The sequence below is a fragment of the Drosophila busckii genome, chromosome 3R (genome assembly GCF_011750605.1).
Source record: "Drosophila busckii strain San Diego stock center, stock number 13000-0081.31 chromosome 3R, ASM1175060v1, whole genome shotgun sequence".
Lineage (NCBI taxonomy): Eukaryota > Metazoa > Arthropoda > Insecta > Diptera > Drosophilidae > Drosophila > Drosophila busckii.
The window spans coordinates 8086907-8100374 of record NC_046607.1 but is presented as its reverse complement, the minus strand read 5'-3'; the positions used below and the strand labels follow the sequence as shown (position 1 = coordinate 8100374).

At 41.5% G+C, this 13468-nt stretch overlaps 3 protein-coding genes across 6 annotated transcripts; all 3 read right to left on the bottom strand.

Annotated features, from left to right (window-relative positions):
* Positions 1-246: 246 nt before the first annotated feature.
* LOC108602140 (prolyl 4-hydroxylase subunit alpha-2) lies at positions 247-4585 on the bottom strand. 2 transcript variants are annotated; one of them, XM_017990170.1, is made up of 6 exons: positions 4344-4585; positions 1853-2007; positions 1634-1790; positions 717-1566; positions 495-660; positions 247-438 (listed from the first exon to the last, which is right to left on the bottom strand). In XM_017990170.1, the coding sequence occupies exons 1-6, from the start codon at positions 4511-4513 to the stop codon at positions 335-337; spliced, it is 1602 nt and encodes a 533-aa protein (XP_017845659.1). In that variant the 5' UTR covers positions 4514-4585; the 3' UTR covers positions 247-334. The 2 variants fall into 2 exon arrangements, with proteins under 2 accessions (XP_017845659.1, XP_017845660.1); XM_017990171.1 differs by lacking the exon at positions 4344-4585 and having other exon boundaries at positions 717-1585; positions 1634-1931.
* A 509-nt stretch (positions 4586-5094) lies between these two features.
* LOC108602169 (prolyl 4-hydroxylase subunit alpha-2) lies at positions 5095-8902 on the bottom strand. 3 transcript variants are annotated; one of them, XM_017990202.1, is made up of 8 exons: positions 8663-8902; positions 8258-8412; positions 8047-8194; positions 6366-6571; positions 6083-6267; positions 5488-6000; positions 5262-5427; positions 5095-5195 (listed from the first exon to the last, which is right to left on the bottom strand). In XM_017990202.1, exons 1-8 carry the CDS (start codon positions 8842-8844, stop codon positions 5095-5097), a joined length of 1656 nt encoding a protein of 551 aa, XP_017845691.1. In that variant the 5' UTR covers positions 8845-8902. The 3 variants fall into 3 exon arrangements, with proteins under 3 accessions (XP_017845691.1, XP_017845693.1, XP_017845694.1); XM_017990204.1 differs by having other exon boundaries at positions 8258-8328; XM_017990205.1 differs by having other exon boundaries at positions 8258-8452; positions 8663-8750.
* Positions 8903-10507: 1605 nt separating this feature from the next.
* LOC108602599 (prolyl 4-hydroxylase subunit alpha-1) lies at positions 10508-12534 on the bottom strand. Its single transcript, XM_017990736.1, has 6 exons — positions 12063-12534; positions 11822-12000; positions 11635-11768; positions 11178-11573; positions 10950-11097; positions 10508-10878 (listed from the first exon to the last, which is right to left on the bottom strand). The coding sequence occupies exons 1-6, from the start codon at positions 12530-12532 to the stop codon at positions 10835-10837; spliced, it is 1371 nt and encodes a 456-aa protein (XP_017846225.1). The 5' UTR covers positions 12533-12534; the 3' UTR covers positions 10508-10834.
* Between the last annotated feature and the right edge of the window lie 934 nt (positions 12535-13468).

Below are 13468 nucleotides of genomic sequence, written 5' to 3'. Positions count from 1 at the left end.
TAACCAAAGAAACTAAAAGTAATTTAAAGATAATTATTGAGTATTTGTAATGATGATCGTGAGTGTTTATTATCTACCATATAATTAAATTGATTAGTGCTGCTAATTGACATTTAACAATTATGCTAAATAACTTTTTATTAATATAAATTTCTGTCTTTGCAAGTCGGCAACATTTGGATATTCGAATCATTGCAGGAGTTTCGACGACCTTGCGGACTAAGTGCCAATGAGTAGAAGTGCACATCAAAGTATTTGCTTTTATTTGAATCTCTATAAACATCACATATGGCTGAGTAATAAATGTTACTAAATAATATTAATAATAAACTAACTAGTACTTGTGATCCTTGAAGGGCAGTGAAAGATGCGTATCACTTTCGAGTGCGCAGGGTCTGACATGGTCTTGATTACGCAGCCGTATCCAGACATTGGCAACTGTACAAAAGAGTTGATGTTAATACATTTTTTAAATAAGCTATGGGTTGACTTACTCCACTTGCTGCCTTGGAGAACTGGACAGCCAGCATGCCTGGTGCGATAGTCGGGATCACCAGAGGTGTGCAGATTGTACCAGAGCAGCAGACTGCCGCGCTCAGGCTTGACCAGTAGCGGCAGGAAGGGAAAGGCGGTGCCGCCACCAGCTTGCACATCGGATAGCTATAATGCGATTTAAGATTGAGTCTCTCACTAAGTCATTCGTGCCAGCTACTTACATAGAAAATGCCAGTGGCAATGCGATTAGTTGTGTCATCCTCTTCGCTGTAGTCGTAGCTGTCATCGAAGCTATCCATGTGCGGCTCATAGTGGCCGCCTATGCCGTAGTTGGCAATCTGCAGTTGCTCAGCATGCTGCATATTGAGTCCAGTGAGGTGGGCGACGTGCTGGCGCAGCTTGAGCATAACTGGATGATGATCGTACTCAAATGTGGTGCCTTGGCTGGTGCGATAGTTGGCCGAGATGCGCTCGCTGCCGTGCACACTGTAAACCTCGGAGCGTTGCAGACCAGGACGCGCCAGCTGCTGCAGCTTGAGTGAGTCCGCCAGGCTGACAACCTCATGCACCTGCACTATGTAGGGCTCCGACTGCAGCTCCTCCAGCTTATAGTTGAAATAGCTTTTAGCTCGCTGCAGACGACAGCGCAAGTGTCGCTGAGCTGCTGCTGATGGCTGCAGCTGCTCGCGACAGACTTGTTGATACTGCTTAAACTCCTGGCTCTGATGATAGTTGGGTGTGTGCAGTGCTGGATCATGCAGCAAGCCCTGCTTAATGCCATCGCGTATTAGTTGCTCAAGCTCTGCGCGTGTTGCCAGCAAATGCAAGCGCTGCTCTGGCTGCACTCTAAGCACATGATTGACAAGCTGCAGCGCCTGCTCATGGTCGCCCAGCGACTGATGATAGCCCGCCACAGTTTCAACAAAGTCCAGCGAGAACGACTCGTTGCTGTAGCTTTCCTGCAGCAGCAGCTCCATCGACTGACGCAGCCAGGGCAGCGTGTTGTTGTAATCGCGCAGCTGATACAAATGCTGGCCCAGGACAAAGCAGTCCTGCCAGCTCATGGCCGTGCTGCAAGCAACAAGCAAATCTGTTAGGAATTTTGTGCATGTTGCAATGTCAGCGTCGTGCCACTCACCCGTACTTGACGCCCTGCAGCATGCCGCTTGCCAGCTCAGCCACATCCAGCTCGTAGGTCTGCTGCAGTCGCGTCAGCGCCAGCGTCGTGCCCACAAAATCATCCGACGTCGGATAGCTCAAGTGCTGCCTGCAGCGCGTCACGGCCTCGAGAAAATCTATTGTTGGCCAAGTGCTAGTCAGTTATGAGTTATGAGTGATTTGTTTGTGTGGTACCAACTTGTGGCGCTTGCCTCGCTCTCCACGCTGCGCTCGATGGTCTCCCAATCGCTGTGCAGTCGCTTAATCAGGCGAAACGCATTCAACGGATTGTTTAGGTATTCATGGCTCTGCTCTGCGGCGCTCACATGCTCCGCCCTTATAACATCGATTTCGCTAAGGGCCAAGCCATAAAAATAAAACATTAATCAGTCTTAGACGCATATTTTTATTTATTATTAAGTAATTTGCATAAGCTTCGACACACTTAAATTTGAGAGTAGTACGCTTTAATTTGATTTCTTTCGTAATTAATTTATGTATCTATTTTACGCTTGTTCGGCGTTTAGTTATTAAATTTGCACCATAACTTTAAACGGCGCTACCTTTTGATAACTGGTACTGGCTTCGCTATCGCAGCATCTCGAAAGTAATTGTCTTTTGTCTTTGGGCAATATATTTAAACGCTTCATAAACATAAATTAAAAAACAAGAACGACTAATGTGCTCAATACCTTTCACTAAGCCAGCAATAGCTTTATTATTATTTTTACGACACTCACTCCATCAATATCAAACTTAAAGTCGGTACTATTCTTTAAATTTGAGATACACTTTGAAATGCATATAATATAAAATGAATATGGGTATCTTAGAGTTTTTTTTAGTGGATTGAAAGCTGTCTGAGAACTTTGAATATTGAATACAATTTGATATTTTTACAGAATGGATGTTCATCTTAGAGTTTTGTAATAGGGAGATGTAGATATTGCTGATTCAGTATTCGCATATCTGATCAATGAGTGGATTGAGCGAAATCTGTACACTTTGAATTATAAATACAATTTGATAAGTTTTTAAAAATATTTTCATAGGTCTGATCTGCAAAATATGTGGAAAAGAGAGAAGAAGACATTCCTGATTCCTTCAAATATTTAATCCTTATCCTATTATATTCGTCAGAACCCTTCAAATTTCGAATACACTTTGATATATTTTTTATGTATATATCTTGGAGCTTTTAACATCTCTGATACCATAAATTGTTTATATTCCTGATCAATCTAAGTGGATTGTATTAAGTCTGTCTGTCTGCCAGTCTGTCTGGAAGCGAAAGCTTTTATTTAAGAATTTAAAAGTCGGAGACGCCAAAAATCAAGTTTGCTATGGAATCTTCTACGAAACAATTAAGGTTTATTATACTGTAATTTAAATTTTATGCTAAAATTGTTGCTGGTGCCAGTTCAAGTTTCATTTTGCAATATATAATCGATGTTAAAGCATTACTGCTTAGGGTCAGGTACACTAGATGGCGCTGCAGCTGACATGAGTACTAAAGTTAAGATCAGATGAGCAAGATAAATGGAAAAAAATAATTTAAGATTTAAGCTGACTTAAGTCAGACTTATTCGTCCAGCTTGGGATATACTATAGTACGATCAAATTTATGGCTTATGGCTCTCTGAGATTCCCTGTGTGTATGTTAAATACTCCAAGTGTATCTAAAGCCAGGCGGATTCAACAACAAACAATCTGCTCACTTGTTTACAATTATTATACATGTACTATATATAAGCCTAATCCCCTAACGGTACATTTAACGAGCTGGATGTTTGGCCGGTTTTAATGATTGGCGTACAAATAAAATTAGCTGCGCACATTAGGTGCAATAAATAAATAATTTGCGTATAGCGTCGCAGTAGTGAAAGTCAATGACATTTTCGCAAAAGTCATAAATGAGCTGCATTTATTATTTATGAAATATAATTGCTACAAAAAAACATTTGCTTACGCCATGCAGGTGTCGCAAAAACTTTAAAAGAAATTAGCAAGTCATAAATAGCCAAACACAAAATATGAAAAGAAACAAATTATTAAAAAATAGCAATGAGACTGCCTTAGACGGTTAGGTAAACGCCTTTGTGTAAACCGGCTAAGTAGCTCATCTCAAGCATTTTGTAATTAAAATCCAATGAAATTGCCTGCAGAGGCAGCTGCTTGTTTAAATCTGCGCTTAGTCTCAAGCAAAAGCTACTTTCAGTCAATAGAATGAACAGTCGGCCGATTAAGTTGCCAGTCAGTGAGCTAAACAAGCCAAATGCGTGGGTGGCATGCATAATATATTGGAATGTGGGCTTAAAAATATTTTGTTTATTAATTTTTAAAGCAATATTCATAAAGCTAATCACAGCTTGATGAGCTTAGACTAAGCAGTAAGCAAAACAAATATGAATATTCTAATTAAAGCTTAAGAAATCGCAAGAAATATGTTTTGTACTTATTAAAGCTTAAGAATTTACAATTAAAATGTATTATATATAAATCATATGCTGCTTAGTCTAAGCTAATCAACAGCACGATGAGCTGAGACTAAGACTAAGCTGAGACTGAGACTAAGACTAAGATATCACAGCTATATTCAGTTACAAATTAAAGCTCAAGCAATCACAGCGAATAGTTCTATACTTATTAAGATATTAAGCTAATATATATTATATTATTGAAACACTTACCTTTGCAGCAGCTCTGCATGATCTTTGATTTCATTAACATATTTCTGTAGTTCATCCAAAAGTACGAGCTCAGTGCCCAGCAGCTGCTCCAATCCACTTGTGGAACTAAAGTACTCGGCGCTATTAAGCTTAAGCACTTGCACTAAAATTAAAGCAATTAAAACTCGCATTTCAATGCGCCTAAAATTAAATAAGAAATGAATTTAAATTGTTAGAACAACTTGTGTTGCTGTCGCGGCGTTTCGTTGGCAACTGTTGGCTTAAAGCTTGGCTTAAAAGCAAAGCAAAGCTTGTTGCGTGAGCTTCGGACGCGACGCGTGCGCGCACTTTGAGCTGCTGCTGGTCAAAGAACTGCCCTCGAGGGCGGTACGCTATGTACCTTAGGCTATGATTGCGCTATTGAGACCACAGGGTCAATAAACTTGTAAAGTGCCGAGCAATAACAGTCAGCAATATTTGCTTAGAGCTACAGCTGTGTTTATCTATAAGCACAGCTAATTACTTTCACTATAACAATAGTCATGGTGCTAGTCTCAGCCTCAGTCTCTCAGTTTGTTGTTAATATGCAAATGAAGCGGCTAAAAGTTTGTCGCTGCCCGTGAACTTGTTTATGCAAATTGGCCGGCATCAACAGTCAGCAGTCCAAAGCGCGCTTTGTTTTGAGCCAGTTTTGAGTTGAGTGGATCGCAAGCTTTTGAGTGGCGCGCTTAACCCTAGAAAGCCGTAGTCGAATTTTTAACTAAACAATTATTTATTTAATAGTTTGATACTCGAGCGATATTTCATTATCTCTATATAAATCACAGGGACGTGCAAACGTCTGCGTAGCCTCATGTATCCAGATATTGGCAACTGTAAAGCAGCAAAGTTAAGCCATATAGCGTACAATATATTAGCATTAGCTGCTGTCACACTTACTCCACTTGCTGCCCTTGAGCACGGGACAGCCCGCATGCTTGGTGCGAAAGTCCATGTCGGAGGAGCGATGCAGATTATACCAGAAGAGGACGCTGCCTTGCTGCGGCCGCACGGCAAAGTCGAGAAAGGGAAACGCCGTGGCGCCGCCCTGCTCCACCTCGGAGAGCTGCAAAGTTAGCAAAGTTAAGGCAACTCGTTGCGTTACGTAAGCCGCATGTCAACTTACGTAAAATATGGCTGTGGCCATGCGATTGCCCTCCTCGGGTGGATAGTGCTGCGCATTGCGAAAGAAGTCCCAGTGCGGCTCGTAGTGCCCGCCCACGCCGTAGTTGGCCACCTGCAGCTGCTCGCAGTAGGTCATATCCAGTCCGCTGGCAGCGCCCACGTCGCGCAGCATGCGCTGCATTAGCGGATGCGTGCTGTAGGGCAGCCAAGCGTTCTTGCTGACGCGGAATGCGGATTTCTGGCGTTGCCCCGCGCCAGGCACGGAGTTGACTGTGGAGCGTTTCATATGCGGCGTGGCCATTTGGCGCAGCTGCGCTAAGCTCGAGGCAGGCAGCATATCATGATAGCTCAGCACTAGCGGCTCCAGGCTGTACTCCTCCAGCTTGTGTGGCGCCAGCAGTCCAAATGCCTGAGTTCCTCGACTGTAGCGACAGCGCAGTTGACGCTGCTTTGCTGGCGTTGGCTGCACTTCGCCTCTGCAGACTTTCTCATAGTGTGCAAACTCCTCCGAGAGCTATATATACATATATGAGTGTGTGTGTGTGTGTGTGTGTGAATAAGCGAGCTGTTACTATATAAAAGTCATTTCGACTTACTTGATAGTCGGCTGGCTGCTTGGGCTGCTCCACCCACAGCTGCGTCGACGTCTCTGTCGTCTCTGTTCGTCCTGACTGCGCTGCTGCTGGCCAGTCGACCTTGCTGCCTGGCTGCCAATTCCGCTTGCGCGCCGGATCGAGCTCCAGCACACGCTGACTCAGCTCATATGCCGTGTCGAAGTCGCCTAAAAGTCGCCACGGTAAATATGCATAAAGTTGGGCCTTCTAACTAGCTGGGCTAGCTTGGCAGGTTGGCAATGCTTTTGCTTTTGCCGCTGCTCACCCATTTGGAATAAACTCTTCGCCACCATTTCCATGCTGTTCAAAATTGTCGGCTCGGGTGGTGGTGCCGCCGTCGTTTGCTTCTGTGGGTGGAGCCGCTGCAAGCGCTCCATCGACTCTCGCAGCCACACTTTGGTGTTGTTGTAGTCCTCCAATTCAAAGAGTTGTTGACCCAGCACAAAGCAATCCTGCCAGCTCATGTCGGTGCTAAAAATACATAGACCAAACACGAAAATCGAAATGAATATGTTTGGGGGCTCTATAAGCTCCACACAGCCAACACGACATATACAAATGCAATATATGTCAAACAGGAGCGGCTTGGGCCAAGTTGGGAAAAAAAAATCAAATATAAAATTTAAATTGCAGGCTATGCTAACTACTGAACTGTTGTGCACTCGTATATTTAAAAAAAAAAACATAAATATCATATTTTGTTGCCTGTATCAATTAAATCGCCGATGTATAATACATTTATGTTATTGATTTTTAAATGCTGCTCAATGTAAAAGTAAAACTGTTTTGCTTTTAATTATAGGATGTAAGCCAAGCCTTAAACGAATCATTACCCTACTGCTTAATGAATCCACATTTCAATTCTGTTAGAATTCTGTGTAACAGAACAAAATGTAGAACAATTCGTTTGCCATTGTCATGAACTTAGTAGGAGGTGACTCTAGTATATAAGAAAAAGCCCTTCTTAACAATCTTTAGGAGCATTCTGATACAGGAACTAACCAAATGCTCAAAGCTCTCAGCGAGGAGTAAACAAATGTGGAAACATAATGGGCAAAGCCTTTTCTAATTGAGGCATCAACGCTGCTCACTCCTAACTCCTAGCCCAAACTACATTATCACATTAAAATTAATGATGTGACACAATGTTACTATTTATACTACTAATAAATACATATACACTTATTATTACACACTTCTTGCATGAAGTCTAAGTACGTTTTGTTAATTATTAACCAGCCTTAGTCCAAAGTTTGATTTGATTTCAGTTTGCCTGATTGGCTTTGATTTGTTTTTGGCCAATTCCTGAAACTTTTATTTCTCAAGAAAAAGCATTTAATGTTAAATACATAAGCTTAATTCATTTTAAATGTATTCAATAATTTTATTCCTCTATCAAACTGTTCATTGTCCCATAAATAAATAAATACTGGTATTTTTAGTAATTTGATACTCATCACGAGAAAGTCAAACACCATTTGAAATTAACCTACATCCGGCAAGTGGTTTTAATTTATAATAAGATTAACCAAGCTCATATCATATCTAAAAATACATCATAGATAAAGAGAAAAACAAAAGTCAAGGCCTTCAGTGCTTCGTCGCCAACTCAAGTAGGATTAAGGCCATAAAATAATATTTACATAAATAATAATAGCCTATTAATGCTAATAACATGAAATGTCAATGCAGATAAGCTTCATTGAATGAGAATGAGAACTATGGAAAAAGCATAGTAAGTGGCCGTAGCCTTTTGTATTTTGTATCTAAGCCCGCTTCTAATTGAATACGCTCCTGTGCTGTCCTCTCCGAATGAATAGCATGAGTTTCATGTGTTTGCACTAGCGACTCTGGTGTATTTTAAGCCTGACTGGTTATTGCTTATTTGGTTACCGCACACTCTCACTCACTCTCACTCTCACTCTCTCTGTTGTTGTCTCACTCACCCGTATTTAATGCCATTCAGTATGCCAGCGGCCACTTGAGCCACATCCAATTTATAGGTGCTCTGCAGGCGAACCAAAGCCAAGGCAGCTCCATCGACATCCTCCTGGCTGGGAAAGTGCAGGTCATGGTATTGTGTAATATTGAAATCTATATTAAACAAACAAATATATGGAGACGGCTCGATTAAGCAGCAGCGGCAAACAAACTTACGCAGCTGAGAGTTTACTATGTGAGCACGTTGCTCAAAGTTGAACCAATCCGTATGCAGACGCTTCATTAGTCTATAGACGTTAATCGGGTTAGTCAAGTAGTTGTCCGTATCGCCTGCAGCCGATGCATGTTCTAGCTCAATGCTGGAAAGTTCTCTAAGGGGTGGGGTGGGGGGTGCAGGAGTTTGCGGATTTGCTTAGACGGGTTTAGGTTTAATCATAAAACGATCTACTACCAGTTTGTTTTGTTTGCTTGCTTGCTTGCTTACTTATATAAGCGGTTATAGTTAATTAATTCTAATTTATTTACAAAGCATAAAACTTTTGTTTATGATCAAACTGATAGCAGCAGAACGAAAGCGAAACAAAACAACGTGCGGAACGTGCGGAAGGCGATGATACTTACAGCTCCAATTGCTGCAGCAGTGTCCTGCTTGCCTTCACCTGTGCACTCAGGTCCTGCAACAAAATGTGCTCTGTGTTGAGCAAATGCTCCAGTCCGCTAATGGACGAAAAGTAATCCGTTGCCTGGCAGCTGCTCCAAGCCAGGCTAGTCCACACACATACGCTTAATAGCGTTTTAAACATTTCAGTTTGCCAATTTGCTCTAAGCCAGCTCCTAAACTATTTGCGCATGCGCAGCGCCTCACGTCTCAAGCCGAACTGAGAACTGAATTGAAGTCGCAGTCGCGTTTTAGAATCAGCAGCAGCGTTGACAGACATTTCGGCACTCGCGCTCGATATTCGCTGATATCTTGGGGCAGGTGCTAACTATGCCACCCCATGGGCATGTTTATATTTGCATAACCAATTGATCTTTAGAACCGACCGGGAGTGTGGTCTAAGAACAGACAAGTTTTAGCGACGATTAAGCATGTTTTATGGCTTTGTTATAGCTGATTTAGTGATGCTTATCACAGAGCTTGTTTAGCTTTGACGCGACTGCGCAGTTCTGGATTGCGCTCTCGCTCTCGCTCTCACTCACTCTCTCGCTCTCGCTCTCCTATCCGGCTTCTTTTTGGCACTGTTGTCATATCGCTGCTTTTTTGGCTGCCTTATTAATTCAGTCTAATTAGAAGCGCGTTTGTTCGATATTCAATAATGCAGTCAATGTGGTCAATAGTGTTGGAAAGTGTTGGGCCGGTTTTCTATTGTTTAAACGTTATGAGTCGTTAACTAAATACCTTGAAGCTACCCTGCAGTGGCAAACTTAGACGAATCACCTACAATTAAAAATCCATTAAGGCATTGGGAGTGATTAACTAGAATTCAAATGCAGCATTAATTCTCTAACAATTTTTATATTTGTGTAAAATGAAAACTTCAATTACAGTCCATAATCGAAATTAAATAAATAAATATATAAAATAGTAGAATTGGTGACTAATTAGTATCACTAACAAACTGCAGCCCCTTTATTTATATAAAATAATATAAGGTATATATTGGCTTTTTAAATTGAAGCGTGTTTTACTTATGTTATTGTGTATTATGAATATAAATGAATATATATTTTAAGGCGTTGTGATTATTGTACGCAAAAATATTATGACAAGATCGTGATGTACGGGAAATTCGAACTCTATTGTTCTCTGAGCTCGTTTTGAAAGTAGCATCAATAAATTTTTCAATTTGATTTGTATTTTTAAAAGGTTTTTATAGTAACGAGCTGCAGCAGGATTTAGGAACAATGGCAGTAACATTTTGTCAAGCTTATCGATCTATATGAATGTGTGATAAACCAAATCGTAGGAGATGTAGAGCTAAGAGAGATTTTATTGTATTAAAATTTCTATCATTTATAAAAAATGTTTTGAAATCGGTGCTGCCTTTAACTTGCACCAAGTACATTTTGAAATTAATTTAAAAGTCTATAATTTTTCCGAATTTTTTATAAGCTACTAATTCCGTTGATGATCTTTTTTCTAACTCCCTGGGATACAAGCGGAGCTATATCAAAAAGTTTGGCTGCACAGTAGGTGCTACAAAATACTTTATAGCTGAATAAATTAACTATAAAAATTAACTGAATGAATGAATTGAGTTGCAGAATCATTCTATAAATATATATTTTTATTTGTTAAACATATTATCATGTTTTACTAGTAAGTATTAGATTAAGACGCATGTTAAAACTTGTACTAACAAATGTTGGATTAAGTTGTTTTCAATATTCATTTATTAATATCTCAAGCACAAATTGCTTCAATAATATTCTGCGCAATTTCGATTAATGTGAGTACAGAGTATTTCCAGAGCGTGTTTTTTCGGCTAAGTTGAACAATTTATGGCGTTAATTAGTGGGCAAGAAAAAGTTCATTATAACACATATTGTTTGTTTTGATGCACGTTTGATACCGACGGCGTCATAAAATGTTTGCACACTTAACTTGCTACACACACACACACAAGCACACACACATACATATTTATAGATGTTTTACGAGCTGCGCATTGTTTGTTAGCATTTCCTGTTGCTTTTGTCTAAATGTCGCTAATTATGACAAGCAGTGAAGCAGAAATATTTAAATTTAACTTTGCCACGCCTCAACGACCGAGTTGAAAGTGCAAATGAGAGCTAAAAGCTTAAATTAAAGTTGACTTCAAATTGCGCCCAGGCAGCTGCAAATATAAATAAATTATGCAGGCAGAGCAGCTTGGCAGCAGTATGGGTATGGGGTGGGTGGACTTACAGAGTTGGGCGCCCAGCAGCACTGGGCAGACAAGCTGGCGACTGCGGTAGTCCTCCGCTTGAAAATAGAGCAACGCGCCTGTTGGCACCAGCACGGCCAGCTCCAGTTGGGGAAAGACAATGGCACCACCCAGTTTGGCAGCGCGTAACTATTGAGCGAGTTGGGTTGGGTGAAAGCCAATTAGTGACATATTAACTAATCCGTTTATATAAATTAAATGCTACGCACATTGAGCATTCCCAGCGAGTGTCCTTGCTGCTGCTGCTGCTGCTCGCTTGCCAGCGTCGTTGACACGTGCTCGTGACTATGACGACGTGCCTGCCACAACGGCGGCAGCTGCTTGTTAGCAACCAGATCCAACTGCCTGCTAATGGCCAACAGTTGCTGCTGCGCCAAAGTGTTGAATTTCATTTGCGGATCCAGCCAGCTGACGAGCTCTGCAGTTTGCTTTGGGCTAAGCATATTATGATAGAGCATAATATAGGGATCTGCACTCAGTTGCTCCAAGCGCAGCATGTGCAAATGCTCGTTAGACTGCTGGCAAATCTGATAGCGACTGCCAGTTGTCCGTTGCTTGCCAACCGCGCGACAAAGCTCCGCAGTCAGCTGCTGCTCCGCTGTTGGCTGCAAGAGCAAAGTATAGTTTACTATTGAGCAAGACAATATTGTTTAATGCTTTGTTTACCTTGGCGTGCGGCTTATGCATTGGCAGTGTTGCTTTAGTTGCCTCCAGTCGCTGCTTGAGCTGCAGCACTTGCTGATTGTTCGGCCGCAGCAGCAGCAGCTGCTCCGCCGTATGCAAAGCACTTGCAAATTCGCCTGTTGAGTAGAGAATTATGTACAAACAGCATAAATATAAAATGCAGACGCACCATCTCCATATTGCAACTTCAATGCAGCCTCCAGTATATGCAGCTTGCCACGCTGCTGCTCACTCTCAGCTGTGCCATTGGCTTGCAGCTTGGCCAGCGCTATGTCCAGCCAGTATTTGGCTATGGCGTAGTCTGACTTGCGCGCCACTTCAAGACAATCGCTCCACGACATTGCCGAGCTTTGAAATATGCAAAATATTCTATTACACTTTGTCAATTTACAAAACTTTTGTTAGCTTACCCCAGCTTCTCGCCATGCGCCACGCCCAGCGCCAAACTGTCAGGCTTCAGTTCATAGACAGTTTGCAGCCGCAGCAGATTGAGCAGCGCTGCCTCATAGTCCGCCTCACTGGGCAGCTTGAGCTTTGGCTTCAGCTGCTGCTTGTTCAGCTGATAAGTTGCATTCGCCTGCGCTTGCAGCTGTGGCCAAAGGCTGCTGAAGCGCTTCAATATGCGCAGCACATTAAGCGGATTGCCCATATGCTCAGCCACCTGTTCACCCACCTGCTCATGCAACTGCTCCAGCTGCCTCAGCTCAGCTCTGATCTGCAGCAGCTGCTTGTTCAAGGCATTTGTATAATCCCTCAAAGTGCCAATGAGTGTTGCTTCTGTCTCCAGCAGCTCACGTAGCTGCTGCTGCTCGTTGTTGCCACAAACGCCAAGAGCCAAGCAAATTAGCCAAAACAAATGAACTGCTCCACGCATTTGCATAATTTTCAATTCTGTATTCTTCGGTTTCTTCGCGGGTCAATGGCTGCTGAGATTATATAAGCGATAGACAAGCGTTGGACTAGTCAACTCAACGGCTGTAGTTCGACTAAAATTTAACATTGCTATTCTCTTTGAACTTGACCTTCGCAGCAAAAGCTTGGCCATCGTATATAAGCTGAAATTTGCCTAATTTTATTTTCCATCTACAATACATACTTATGCCAAATGAATTTGTGCTATGCCAAATTGATTCGCTTCAAGCTGTAAGTTATTTATATTTCTTGTGCTTAGTTCAAATATGTTAAAGCTTCATACATCGCACAAGACTTTGTGGAAAACATGAGCGACAAGCTCTAGCTACTACAGCAATACAAACAATTTGTTGACAATTTGCAATTGTACGCCCACAATATACTACAGCAAAAGATTAACATGCTAAGAATGTAGGCAAAGCTATCAAACGTTTACAGCCTTGTTGGCCAAACTACTACTCACCGTATAGTTTGGCACAAGAGATTCAAGCTTTATTGCCAAAAAGGCTCAGTTCTACTTTTTACGCCTTTAGCTGTCGTTGATATAAATAAACTATTGGAAACTTTAATGGCTCCAGGTAGTATTCCATAAAAGTTAAATGAATCTTTAACTGCATAATAAGTATACGCAGAGTAAATGAAATATATTGGAAAATGCTGCCCGAGTTGCGAACAGATAAAGATTTGTATGAAGCCACTTTAACTCTAATGAGCTGGGCACATCTGATATGACTAAAGATCTGCTAGCTGGAGTGCAATATGCGTAAGTCATCATAATCATAAGACTCTCAAGGAATCTTTTGCAATATTCTGCAAAAATTTTTCAAGCTTTTTATAATGCATAAGCCTTGGAAGGGCTCCTCTATTTTCTTTTCTAAATTGCTTTAGCCTGGAAACATTTCAT